We start from the raw sequence: 14,431 nt of genomic DNA on the forward strand, positions 1-14,431 counted from the left end.
TTTGAGACAATTATTTTAGTCAAGTGTGCGTGTGTTTGTGTGTGCACGTGCATCCTTGTCACCAATCTTACCTTACAGTGAGCACTGAGAGAAGAGGGGGAGACAGACTCTGGTCTAAATTTGATGATGCTGCCAGTCAGGAATAGCAAGACGGCAGACCCGTGCAGTCTCGGATCCCTTTAAATAGACACGCTCATCCTCCGCTCGCTGGCACACACACAGACACACATAGTAGAGGGAGTGAGGAAATACCACAGTCAGTTGGTGCACAGATGTAGAAGACAGGAAGGTTTTTATTGTTTCAAATCAAGGGCAGCATCTCTCCTCTACCTCAGGTGTTGCTGCCATTCTCTTCTCCTCTCTCATGTCCTACAACACATGCTTTCACTCACATGTACACTGTTGCAAACCTGAGCCTCCCCAGACAAAGAAAGAGAGTGAACCGAGATGAAAGAAAGAGAAGAGAGGAAGGATGGGCCCGTAACCTTTGACAGGCTGCTGAGCTCTCTTTTCTCCGGTCTTTCCTCTCCGTGGCCCTGCCCCGTTACCTCTGCTATCTTCACGACTTGTTTCAACAAGGCTCCTTTTCTTTCTTGATACCCAATATCCCTGCCTCTCTTCCTCTCTTCCTTTATCTTCCAGGCTATGTGTATGGCTCTGCCTATGCCTCACCCTCCCTTTTCTCTGCACGCTGTGTCCTTGTATCCCTGGCAACCGATGATATCATTTAGCCCAGAGCTGGGAGCAAGGCCTCAAGCAAGGAGGGGAGCGTTTGCGTGTGTGCGTGTGATTTTGACATGGAAGTCAGAGGGAAGGGGGCAAATGTAGAGCGTCTATAGGATTTGATTTACACTTCCACATTTTTCTCTTCCTCTCTGAATAGAAAAAATGCTGGAGTGGAGTGAAGAGCTGCAAACACTCTCTAATTCCTGTGTCCTCACATCAACAGCCTGTCACATTCTCGCATATCTCACACTGCTTTCTAGCTGCAGAGAGCCACTGCAGATGTGCATGTCTTGCTGAAGCCTTATGTGTGCGTGTGTGTGTGTGTGTGTGTGTAAGTAGTAAGGATACTGATCCTATACCATAAAAGGAAAGGTGGGCTGCACCAGACCAGGCCCGTCTCTGGTGGCTCCTATGGCTAGCTAACATGAAGAGAACAGATGGAGGGGGAAGCGAGAAGCGACAGTGTACAGACACATCCTGGACGCATGTACACGCGTGATTTTTATTGGATTGGGGCCTGAAATAGCGCTGCAATCCCAGAGAAAGAACGTACAGTATGAGGCGAATATCAATCACATTTCTAAAAATAACATCCCTGCAGCCCCGCTTCCCTCTCCCTGCTCTATCCCCTTCTCCCTCTCTGTAATAGCAGCTTCTCCCGGTGTATGCTCCATAAAGCACAGCCCTCTGAGGGGTACTGGAATGTACCAAGGCAAGGTCAAGAGCAAGAAAAGAGGGGTGTCTTTTGCAAACAATGCAATATGTAGAGTTTTTTTGCGAACAGGAGACAATGAAGCGGGTTAACAGGTTCGAAGAAGACAGTGGCAGCACGTGTGGGCGCATGAGTGTGTGTGTGTGTGTGTGTGTGTGTGTGTGCGCGTCAGGCAGCTGGGTTGTGCGAGGAACTGTAACCTAGAATCTCACATCCAGGTGGTGACAATCATATCGACTGAAAGCATACATTGGGTGCATGCTGTATGTTAGCGATGGTGACCACATATAGCCTTTGTTTAGTCATTTTTAACTCAAACACGAGCGTCTGAGGTGGATATTTGAGCCGAGTGTTTTTATAAAAACACAACAAAGCCGAAAGGACCCTGTGTGAGAGGTGTTTAAGAGACGGAGCTGAACTTTCAGCAGAGTGAAGTACTCTAAGTGACACAGTTTGGACGTTACTCTAAATGGAGATTAATCATCACACTTGGCCACACTGTAGCTTACTTACTACTGTACACCTTCTACCAACACACACACACACACACACACACACACACACACACACACACACACACACAGAGGCTGATATTCAACAGTTAAACGCTCCACAAAGCAAAAATGTAACCACAACACAAGTGTAACCGCAGCAGCTCCCCTTCACTACATTCACCATTTCACATCTCTGCTCCTGCACTCTGTCTCTGCATGTGAGCATTGCATGTGTGTGTGCATGCCTCTGTGTGTGTGTGTGTGTATGTGTGTGGGCTTCATGCATGAACGTGCAGCACAGTCTGCAGACACACACACTGCAGTATGTTCAGCCAAGACAGATCGTTCAGAACAATGACACACACAGAGCACACACAAAATCAACAGATGTAGACAAACACAGAACAGAGGAGGCACACACACACACTTCTTTCACACACATTTACATCCAGCCACAAGCAAATAGCACGTCAAGCTTCCCCTCCTCTCTTTTTACCTCTTTCTTTTTTTTCTCTTTGTCCTCTTTGGTCCACACGCCCCTCTCTGCTCCCCTTTTCCTCTCTTTCACTCCTCGCCACCTTGTCTCTCACCCGATCCTCTCTCTCTCCTCTCTGTCTCCTTTCTTCCCCCTCTTCCTCCTTCTTCCTGTTTCCACTCCACTCTCTGATGCTCGGGCTCTCACAGCCGACCGATCCATGCACGGAGACCGGCGAGGCGGGCCCCAGCCAGCTGCCAATCACTAGAGGAGAGCCAATGAGAGGGGAGGATCTCTCCTCTATCACAGTTTGCAGTGAAGTAGAGGAGGCAGGAGGAGGGGAGAAGCGGCAGACAGAGGCATGGGGGGGCTCTTTATTTCCCTCTTCCTCTGTGTGTGTGTGTGTGTGTGTGTGTGTGTGTGTGTGTGTGTATACAATATGTGTGTGTGTGTGAGAGAGAGTAAGTGAGAGTTGGAACGTGGCCAGTACAGTAGAGGAGATATTGTAAATCCCTCCACAGCTGTAAAAGAGTCTTCTCGACATGTTTTCTCCCAATAATACTGCAACTGTTTGACACTTGAATGCAACATTCTCTGGCTTTTTACACTTATTTCAGCAAAATGATAGAAACACACATATCATGCTGCTAATGTTTTCCAAAATAGGACATTAAATGACTTAATTAAAGGGGGAAAAGATCACAGAATCACTAAACCACATCACGGCTTCTCTCCATTTGTGTGCTACTGCTGAACACCCAGGTATCTTTCTGCATGAATTGGGGGAGTGAAATGGTGACAGAAGGGCTGCGAGTGTTGGCTGAGCTCAAATGTCAAGTGACAGGATAACCAGGGGAGGTGGGGCTACAGCTCTGGGTTCATGGAGGGAGGGTCTACTCTTTGTGGCTCACAATGCAAAACCACCACTCTCTCCTCTTGCTCATTTCACCCATCAGCGGCCAATAAAAAGCAGGCGGCAGAGCTCTGCACAGCGAGAGGCAGAGACGGAGGGAGAGCTGATCATGAGGAGGCAGACCAGAGTGAAATGGTGGAAGCAGGCTGCTGACAGATTTTTTCTCCTTTACCTCTCAAGTGCCTTAGCAACAGCCCCCGATCAGCCCAAACTCTATTGGTCAACGCTCAGCCCCATGTGGGTATTTCGACCAATCAGAAGGCTTTGGTGCAGAACTAAGTGGGGACAGCTTCAGAGCTTGAGAATATCTGCTAAATTGAGCCCCCTGGTGGCTCAGTGGAGGCTTAGAAACTGTCTCCTGGAGTTTAGAAGTAAAGGGAGCATCTGTTCTGTCTCGATGAGAAGCAAAAAAGCTGTCACGCTCGGGATGAAATGATACAGTGATGGTACAGCAACTGTTTTACGATGTCATCAGAAGAAACAGCAACACTTTATACTCAGGAACACATATTAACATCAGGGTTGGGAGGTTGCTTTCAAAAATGGATACTGATAAAGTTACTTATTACCTGTTAAAAATGTAGTGAGTAGTGTAATCCATGTAATCAGGATACTTAAAAAAGTATCCTGATTACATAATCCCATTGCTACTTACTACTGCTACTTCCCAAGACTGTTAACCATTAACTAGAGTCTTATCAACATACATATAAGTAGCATATTAATGCCGTATTCTACATGACAGTATTCAACTGCTAGGCCATCAATTAAGAGTTTTTCTTCAATACACTCTGAATTGATTGATTTTAAGGAAAGAAGTTGTTGTACAATACTGATATGCTTTTCTTAGTGTGCGCCTTATAAGGTGGTAGTACCACATGAATAGTCATTCTCCCTTATTAACACTTCTTAAATATGTTCTATTCCTATGTAACAAAACACAAAACTACAAGTTATAATAGTGTAAAGTAACACTAAATTATTTTTTTTCCAACTCAGAATATTTTCCCCATCGTAAAGTGATGTCTTGTTCATGACTTATTCACCAGTAGGTTGCAGAGATATGGACTCAAGTCGACTCAAGTCTCTGTTTTGATGACTTGTGACTTGACTCTACTTGACCTGAGACATTACAACTCTAATGACTTGTCTGTGCTCATTTTACGTTGTCCGTTTAGTTTTTTGTAGTCTGGCTGTCAGTATTTCACTCTTAAAAAATGATGGGGAGGGAATATTTTTTTTATTTTTTTATTAATCGAGAAGAAATTGATAAAGCTTTCATAACATTTCTCTTGTTTGATTTTTTAAAATAATTTCATTGTTAGACAGGTACTTATACCTTATCTTTTCTGTTTATAAAGACCACATCCTGCAGGTAAGACTAGCCCTACCCCAAGTTTCTTGGGTAGGGAAAAAGTGACTTGTCTTGGGACTTAACTTGCCTCAACTAAGGACTCCACTTGACTTGACACCAGCCGTAACTTGACTTGACTTATCTAATAATAACATGACTTGGGATTTATTTGAGACTTGTCCAGAATTTGGCACTTATTAACCCACACAGGTTGTACTAATGAAATCCTGTCATGAGTATGCGGAGTGGCACAAGAAAAGACCAAAGAGAGACGAAAAAAAGAACAGGAAGTTAGGATTTAGCCAACTTTAAATAGAAATTCATAAAATGACTCATGTCGAGTACTAATAACATAAATCTGGATCAGAATTCAACTCTACAGCCTAACAACTCTCTGGCAATGTAAATAACTTCTCTCACTAAGTATTAAAATACTTAACAATTTGGATTAGTACTTGTAAAATAAAAAATGACAGTGTTATCCCAACAATGCAGCCATGTTGCTGGGCTTTAAAATAAAAACTTGTAATGTATGTTTTTATGCTCATGGATCAAGAAATGGGAACAAGTAACAAACAAGCCTACGCTGCCGCCCAGTGGTCAATGTAAGTTATTGCATGATGCTGGATTTTAAGAGGTGGAGAACATAAAGTACACCTTTGTTAATTTGTTTTCTGTCAAGAACAATACTTCATATTCATTCAAAAATTCATTCATACATTATACATTTTTAAATCACTGTTAATGCAGTACTAGAATTAAACACTGATTTCTTTAATGTGTTATTAAATCTCTCACCACCCTCACACACTCAATTGTCTAATGGGCTGATTCCGGGTCAGCCAGACATGTCTCTCAACTGACGTGTCTTTGAATTTAATAGCTGATCACATTACAAAGGCGGTCTGAGAAACACTCAGCTATAAAGATTGATTACAATTATGTGTGTAAAGGACTTGAGAATCTGAGATTTACATCTTTAATTCACCCCAAGAAACACATAAATTAAAATCTGTAGCATGGACAGTCATAACCAGAAGTCACATTTCCTGTAAAAAAAAACTGACGACATGAAACTCAGCAGCAGTAAAACGCTCTCCCTCTGCTACTGGAGATGAGGCAGCAGAGGGCAGCTGAGCTGGGTCTGCACTTGGTCTGAATTTATAATTTTAATTGGTAAAAATGCTGACAGCTGAGAAATGTCTGATCACATAACTGCATCATCGGCCTCAGCTACATAAGTTATGATTGTCATAACTCAAGATTAGATCAGAGAGGCAAGCTGGGCCCTCGATGAATAACAACACTCAGTCACTCAAATTGACTTATTAGGGCAGTGAAGGATTGTTGCTCCGGCTAATCTGACAAACACTTTCCATTTGCATACGAGAGACTTAAGAAGAGGGGGAGTGTGGGACAGCAGCAGAAACCGCAGCCACTGATCTGCAGCACATTTTTATTTCCTTTTATTTCAGACACTTAAATCAGTGGCTTGAGTCAGAGTACTCCCACAGCCCTGCAGAATGAGCTGCTGAGCCCTTTCATTGACCCCATCAGTCATTCTCCAATTGTCTTCATTTAAATTGGATTTAACTTACTATAATACTTAATTAAGTGGATATTGATATGATAATTTCATAATTATGATTGCCTTGTTCATGCATGACTTTTAGTGCACCTAAGAGTTTCTCTGCTCACTTCCTTTACTGGTTTTCATGCACTCCGGCATGTTAAAGTACAGCAGACTCAATGTGTCATCTGTGCAATTTTTTGCACCTTTCCATGTATCTTAAAAGCAATCACCCAAGTAAAGAAATTGCCATTTTGTGCGCTGTGGCGCCCCCCACAGGTGCTGAGTGCAACACCACTGTCGCAAATACAAATCCCGGGTCTGCAACAATTTGTCAGATGTAATGTAGGTGCTAACTACAAACTAAACTCATTACGTCATAACAATGTTATGTGTTGAAAACTTGTATGTTGTAGTAAACACGTATGTTACGCTGTGATCCTACCCTCTCGCTGAAGTTACATAGTGCAGGAACAAGTGATAGAGGGGCGGAGTGGCTGAGACAGAGACACCATTCACCCTATAGCAAGACACCGTGCCATCAAAATGATTTTGAAGCCGTTATGTTTAGGTAAAAAAAATTATATAATGGTGCTTTAACTAGATGTGAAGCAGTCTCATTTTAATTCTGATGGCCTACATTAGCAGACGAGACAGTGGAAAATATTTTCAGTAACTTGAATAGATGACTTAGCAATAATCAGAATAAGTAGTGCATTAAAGAAACATCTATTGTAACATAGAGACGAGGATGTATTGTGTCGCAGAGATAATGGTGATGGGACAGCAGTCAGGAGTCATTATGGTGAAGAAATGGATTAGTAAGAACTGACCATACATAGAAGGGAGTATATTATCAGTAAAAGGGAGGTAAGAAAATGTCTAAGGTTCAGAAAGTTCAGACTTAAAAAATATCATGTCCATGTCCAGCAGAATAGTAGTTCCTGGACGGCAACATCCTTGAGCTCTCAGAGGAGCAAGTCGTAACCGTTTAGGGCAACAATTTGAACATCAGTAAATAATAGTAACTTCATACTAGTAGGTGAATCATTGACATTATTGTATATGAAGACCGTTGTGAGGAAAATCTGAACCCATCTGGCCCTGGTGAAGATGTTCTCCAACAAGTCTATCAGCAAGAGGATTGACTATTTCTACAGAGTTCTTGTAGTTCTTATTTAAGCCTGTCCTGTCACTGGGTCGGATTCCGAATTATCCGGATTGAACAAGTCATAAAAATGAAAACTATTCTTTATGGTGGAGTGCTGAGGATGAGCTGATGGGTCTGAAAGCCTGAGGAAAGAAGCTGCTCTGTAGTCTAGTGGTATGGTGCACTTTGTTTCCCCATCGCACCATCTTCCTCACAGTTTAATGAGATCAGAGACACTGACAGGACATGTGGTTGAATAGAGGATCGGTCAGTGACTCTTCTGTCATAAAAAGGTCAATGAAACCACCAACCCACCTGACACGTTCTTGTCAAATGATACATGCAAAATTAAGAAAACATGCAAGTGTCCCGTGCAGGACTGGAGGGAGAAAACAGCGCAGCCACAGTCATCAAATACTGGTTCAAGTAAAGACGGTGTCCAGGCTGTTATGAAGGAGTACAGACAGAAAGAACTTTGGAAACAGGAAGGGAGTTTCAGATGAATTGCTCTGTGCAGTGAGCTGCCAGAAGAGGTCAAGCACCCATTCTGGCAGAACATTGAACCATTTGCTATAAAAAAAAAAAACTAATTCTACTTCATCGCAAATGAAGTTTCTTCAATTTCTATTGAGTCCTGGGTTATTTTCTTATTTTGCTTCTTCATATTCATCATTATCCTTACAAGACTGGCTTCAATTGGATCTCACATATTATAAAACATCTACAACATAAAATATATATTATTTCTGATCATTGGTCATTGGTATCATTGGTCTACGTATTCTATTACATGTCAACTTTGGTTATGTGAAGGCAACCATGAGCAGATATTTATGGGCAGATCTTGTTTTAAGTGCACGTACACTCTTGTCGCTAGGTTGTAGTTAAACTTTAATGTTTTATCTTCACCATTCACACTGCATAGTACCTCTGAGCCACACCGGTCACTTTAGGCCTTTTGTTCATCACCGTGACAGATTAGACAGTTTTGCATTTTACCATCAGGTTGATAACACGTCTCTGAATGCCCCATTACAATGTCCTGTGTGTCATCGCCATCACCACACTCAGCAGAATTCAGGCTTCTGTTAGAGTGACTTTCACTTCTAGCTAAACTCCCCTAAAGTGGGAATATGCTTACGTCACTGCCATACGTCATTGTAGAAAGACTTGACATACAGCACTGCTAACCTGGAGGAGTCACTGATCCAGCATCTTGTTGCTTCATAATTTGACTCTACCAAACCATAACCTCATTTAGAACTCAGTGTCAGTTTAGCCATGGAGATGATGTACTAAACCTAACCACAATAGATCCATGAGTTTTCCTTACAGTAGCCATATTCCAAAAAGAGCAATAAAAGCTATAAAACATAAAGATTGATGATTATACTCAAGAGAAAAGTGGCTTTAATTCAATATGATCTTATAATTGTAGGTTAGAGTGATGCAGTTACCTGCACATCCACTCCCACAAGTGTTAAGAGGCCTGTCTCTGAGTCACACTACTTGCTTTGCATATCTGCTCTGTGACATTTAAATCATAACTGCAAACTCATTGTCAATGCAGAAGTCGCAGTAGGAGACACAGAGGAGACGTATTTGACCGTGACCATGTTTGCACCTTTAGTTTTGGCTCTTTTGATCGTATGTTTTCTGCCTCTAATGTCAGCAACGGTTGTCCTAGATTTTAATCACATAGAGAGATGCAAGGACTCCCTGTACATGGGCACACCACCGCGGGGGATCATCGACACCGGCCTGAAGAAGATCTGCCAACGCTACGCTGACAAACCTCGTTTTGTGACCCTGTATGACTCACACAAGAGGATTCCAGTTTACTCAGCTTATACCTTCAAGAAAACAGAGGGAGACAGACGTGTGGACTACCCTTGGATGTACGAGCCACAGGTCAGAGACTTGTCTTTAACTCATATTAGAAAAAATAGATGGCTTGGCAGCAGCTGGAGTGAGCAATAGGCCTACTCCAGAGTAGGGTTGCAGCAGTGGACAGTGCTGTAAAAAGTTCCTCAAAGTCATATTTGAGTAAAAGTAAAGATATTGTGTTAAAGTATTACTTAAGTAAGAGTAAATGCACCCACTTGAATGGTACATGAGTACAAGTGCTTGAGTTAAAGTATTTGATATTAAATGCACTTAATTATCGTAAGTAATGTTCTGGCAGTAGATGTTTTTAAGTATAAAGTACAAGTAAAAGTAAATTATACATACGGTAAGGTCGGAAAGACTGAGACCAAGTACAATAAACCTCTATTTTGCATTTATTTTGAATTTAATACTATTTTTTTTTTTTTAAAAGATTAAACTTTTAGGGATTGCTATGCTCATATTATCATTTTATGAAAAAATAGTATTAAATTCAAAACAAATGCAAAATGGAAGTATTTCCACTTGAGGTCTCAGACTTTCTGTAAACATACATGCATACTGTATAGTTATGAGGTGAACAATTATCATCCGATCCAATATTTAGCATTCTCCTGATTGTTGGTATCAGAGGTTTTTTTTTATCATATTAAAAATACATTTATTTAAAAATGTGCTACTTTGGCTCTGCATGTAACCTGCAAAGTAACTAGTAAGCAAAGTAATCAAATAAATGTATCGGAGTAATAAGTCAAATAAGTGCCTCTAAAGGAATTATAAAGTATCAAAAAATGAAAATACTAAATTAAGGCACAACAGGTCTTGGGGAGAACTAATGCATATATGAAGAAAGTAGTGTAAAGCCTTTCGTGGCTCCAGAGGAAGCTGCATGTAATCTGATAAATTGCCTCTAGTGATCTCACGCTAAGTTGCATTGTGGGAAATGTAGGCACCAGGATTTGAAAAGGAAGAAGAATGTGTGGAATAAAAGAGGCAATATCTCTGGTTCTGTTCTGCATCGATTTTGATTATTTGTTTTTTACTGTTCATAATGAGTAATTATAATGAGTCCAACAGTGTTACAGGAGGAGGCTTTTCAAAACCCTGCACCTACATTACCCATAATGCAAATTGATGCCATTGAGTGACATCACTGGAGGCAGGTTATCAGATTACAGGCAGCTTCCTCTGGAGTCACATACGTATTTTTACACCTTTTTTCACGTATGCTTTAGAACAAACCTGTAAAAACACTTTAAATTGTGTAAAAGTGGTGGAGTTACTCTTTAAGTAAATCTACCTCATAACATTCCATCAATGGTTTCAAAGTATGCCGTGGTATGGAAATTGACGGTTATCGCACCACATTTGCCTATCTACGGTAATGAATTCTACCATACAGGTGTCATTTAAAACAGGCTACTTATTTATTTACATGTTACAACATTTTGTGAAACTATAATGAGGTGTTTTTCTGTTTGTGTTCCTTTAAGTGTCATTGTGACGGAAAAATAACTATAATTTTGTTTAATAATGTGAATCCAGATATTTTATGATGACAACTGTGCTGTGCAAATCTCATACTGTTGCAACCCCACCTCCAGAGTCCAGAGGAAACTGTGTTGTCTCCCATCCTATGAGAAAACAAACAGTAGTAACTGCTCTGTGTGTCTCCAGCTGGCAGAAATCGATGGAAATGGCAACATGCTGCCCTTCCCCACTGGTTACCTGCACATGAAGTTTGAGGACAGCCAGGCGGTCCTGGATGACTACTCTGATGTGGTCCTGTACGAGCGAGGTCACCTGAACCCAGACCAGCACCAGTCCACCCCGCACGACCGCGCCGCCACCTACACTCTGACCAACGTGGTCCCGCAGATCCGGGAGTTCAACATCGGGCCCTGGCGGGAGTACGAGGAGCGGATCCGGGTCCGCCTCAACAACTTCTGCCGCGGCACGGCCTTCATCGTCACCGGGGTCACCACCAGAGGAAACATGATCCGCAGGAACAACCAGGACCGCGTGGCCATCCCCGAGGACCTGTGGTCCGCCTACTGCTGCACCGACTACGACCGCAACGCCCCGCACGATGTCCGCATCCGCTTCCCGTCGCACGCGGCCATGGCCAAGAACGCCAAAGAGGGCAACAGCGTGCACGAGATGCCGGTGCAGGAGCTGGAGATCCTCCTGAAGAACAGCATGGATGTGGACCAGAACCTCCAGATCTTCTACGACAACTGCATCTCTCCCTCACCTCTTCCTCTGTATCTCCAGCACACTATCTGAAAGCTCTCCCTCTGGGTTTCTACTTTCCAGTTCACTTGGATAATGTCAGATATTTTTTTGCCTTTTCCCCCAGTCAGGGGTGATGAATAAGATAATGTCATAATCCTCTAAAATGTGAAAGTTAAATTTCTCTTAAATCTCTAAAAAAAAACGTCTTTGTTCAATGAGCTCTTTCCTTTTCTCTCCTGACAAACATGACACACATTTTACAGGAGAGCTACTCTGTTGGGAGGTTATGAAACTCGTTAAAAATAAAATAAATTAATTTACTGCTCTGTGTTGTTATTGTGTTACACACCGAACATTTGAAAATGTCAGTTACTGGACTTTTCTAAAGGGATGGCACACTGAAAGTGACAAGTGAAAAGCCACAAATGTGCAGTGTTGGGTCCGATTACATTAATATCTCAGTAACTGAATACAAATGACATGATATTTATTTTTAATTCTTCAAGTAATCCATTGGCATCCTGTCAGCTGGTCACTACATCTCTACGTCCTGTTTGTTATTCTATTGAAGTGAACCCAAAGACGCTTGGTCACACTAAAGCTATAGTTAGCTAGGTTAGCCGTGCATCTAGCGGTCCGGGATGGGAACCTGAAGCACCGGGTAGTGTTGGTGTACACACAGGAGGTAAATGTATCATGAGAAAAAAAATATTCTCACTTGCCCCTCAGGGCTTCCGTAGTTCCTCAATGTTAACAGACGCCATTTCTAAACTATTGTTCGCTACTGTTGTTCTCTGTTGGCGACGCAGAGAGAAGCACTGAGACGAGGCACTCGGGAACACACATAAAGTTACATCGTGTAGACTGTCGTGAAAAATCCAACCCGAGCTCTTAACAAAGAAATCCATAGTCCAGCAGCATTAAACAATTCAAACAAATCATCCGCAGGCTTGTATAGACAACCGAGGGAGACTTCTTAATTGTAATCTAGTGAAACTACACTTTCAAGGGCAATCTGGGCTGCTTCAAATTACTTCTTTTTTTTGTAACCCTGCGAATGTCAAACAACCAGTCCTCTTCTTTGTAAAGCTCGCCTGTAGTCATTCACTTTAGGTTCCTGTGAAGCCTGAGTGTAAAGCTGCGATAAGCTCACAAACAGCCTCCTTTCATCGTACTCTTGAGCAAATGTGAGTTTGAATGTTTGGTGCAGTTATACAAATTGGATTTGACTTTTATGGCTGTCTGACAGGGTTACTGTCTTTAATCATGTAGTTAATCTTCTACTAATAAAAGGCTTTTGAATGTAATAAAAAATCGATGGAAGTCATGTATTTGTTGCAGAATTAGAATTATAAGTTTCTAACATTAAAAACTTAAGATAGAGTCACCATCTATATTTCATTATCTAAAGACAGAATAATATGTTGGTATTCAATGAAAAATTGAAAAAAAAGTTCAAATATTACCTCTGTGAATATAACATCACAAAAGCATGCTTCGCTTTTCATTATTCATGTGACGCTGACGTCTTTAAAGTTTTCAGACTGACGTTTCTATTTGCAATTCTAAACAGGAAGATGCTTCCCGAGCTGTCAGAGCCCTGTCTTTCTTTCTACATGTTATAGTTGCACACTGCCATCTAGTGAGAGAGGAGACATATGTTCTGTCCTCACTGCTCACATGGAAACCAGCAGTGTGTCATTATCTGCAGAGGTAATTGAGTTGAGCGCAAAAGAGGAATGCTAAGACATTACCCTATGCATCAGTCATCTAAACGCTTGTGCAATCTATTTAATATGAATGTGGTGAAGTTATAACGCCGATGATTTGTATTAATACAGTGCACATTAACCAGAAGAGTTATTAGACCCACCAGGGTTTAATAACTTGTTTCTTATTGCAGCAATAACTCAAGCCAGTTATTCTAATTCAAAAGTACAAATCTGGTGTTGAAAACTATTGAAAAGTTTTTGAGAAATGGACGTATACTAGCCTCATTTAAAAATGTTGTACACTAGGGCAAGGTCACATTTGGCTTCTCCCTCTCTCCTTTTGTACATTAATCCTATAAAACTACTTGCAACACAGCTGCAGGCAGAGGTTGTTTATTGAAATTATTTATCTTTATTGTTTTGCTTGTGCGCTACCTGGTATTTATTATGCCAAATATGTAATTGGGTAAACAAACAAAAAACAACCAAACAATTAATCAGAGTGCAAAATGTGACTTTGGAGAGGTAAAGAGGGCAGCAAGGTGGTCTAAAAATAGCGTATGCACCACTACAGAAATAAATGGATCTGTGACCAAAATGGTTTTCAATTATTTCCACCTCAGGCCTCGAATGAGTGGAAAGCCGTGCATTAACACAAATGCTTTATCCAACAGGACCAGTGCATCAGTCTGTTCCAGTGTATTTGCTGTGATATTGATTTATTGTGTCCAGCAGCTGAACAAACAGAGATGAGAGGACGGCTCCCTTCATATAACTGTTGCTGCCGAGTTATTCTAGGCTGTGAAATTCCAATCCTTTAGATAACTTGAAGACCTCATGGAGTGAAAGTCAGGATTTGGATTGTGTGGCGAAGAAAATGAAATCCTGAAAAGCTAAGATTTAGGAGGCAAACATTTTATGGGAATGCTAGCTATAAGCTAAAGCAACAACCAAACGCAAAAAAGTTTGTGAAGCCTTTACCACCAATCCTAGGACAATAACCACCACAGATAGTGACCATGACGATAGTCATAAAGGATAGCTGTCAATCTTATTGTGTGCTCATCTTGTTCATATTCTCTCTGAGAAGCCACGTTATTATTTTCTTCCTTTTAAAGTTGGAACAAACATCACATATTTCAAACTCCAATAATCATTATTTCAGATACTGTCATGGAATCACATGGCTGTGACAGACTCAAC

General features: G+C 41.4%; 2 protein-coding genes across 2 annotated transcripts in view; one reads left to right on the top strand and one right to left on the bottom strand.

The window, feature by feature from the left end:
• Positions 1 to 11,082, bottom strand: part of kdm6bb (lysine (K)-specific demethylase 6B, b) — a 27,770-nt gene extending 16,688 nt beyond the window's left edge. Inside the window, exons 1-2 of the mRNA XM_073478766.1 lie at positions 11,010 to 11,082; positions 72 to 207 (exon numbers count right to left, since the gene is read on the bottom strand). The gene's annotated coding sequence lies outside the window, so the exon portion shown is untranslated. The remainder of the gene's footprint in view (positions 1 to 71; positions 208 to 11,009) is intronic.
• On the top strand, positions 9,068 to 11,645 carry LOC141006561 (endonuclease domain-containing 1 protein). Its single transcript, XM_073478765.1, has 2 exons — positions 9,068 to 9,305; positions 10,959 to 11,645. The coding sequence occupies exons 1-2, from the start codon at positions 9,120 to 9,122 to the stop codon at positions 11,565 to 11,567; spliced, it is 795 nt and encodes a 264-aa protein (XP_073334866.1). The 5' UTR covers positions 9,068 to 9,119; the 3' UTR covers positions 11,568 to 11,645.
• Positions 11,646 to 14,431: the final 2,786 nt, after the last annotated feature.

The sequence above is a fragment of the Pagrus major genome, chromosome 13 (assembly GCF_040436345.1).
Source record: "Pagrus major chromosome 13, Pma_NU_1.0".
In the NCBI taxonomy this organism is placed as follows: Eukaryota; Metazoa; Chordata; class Actinopteri; order Spariformes; family Sparidae; genus Pagrus; species Pagrus major.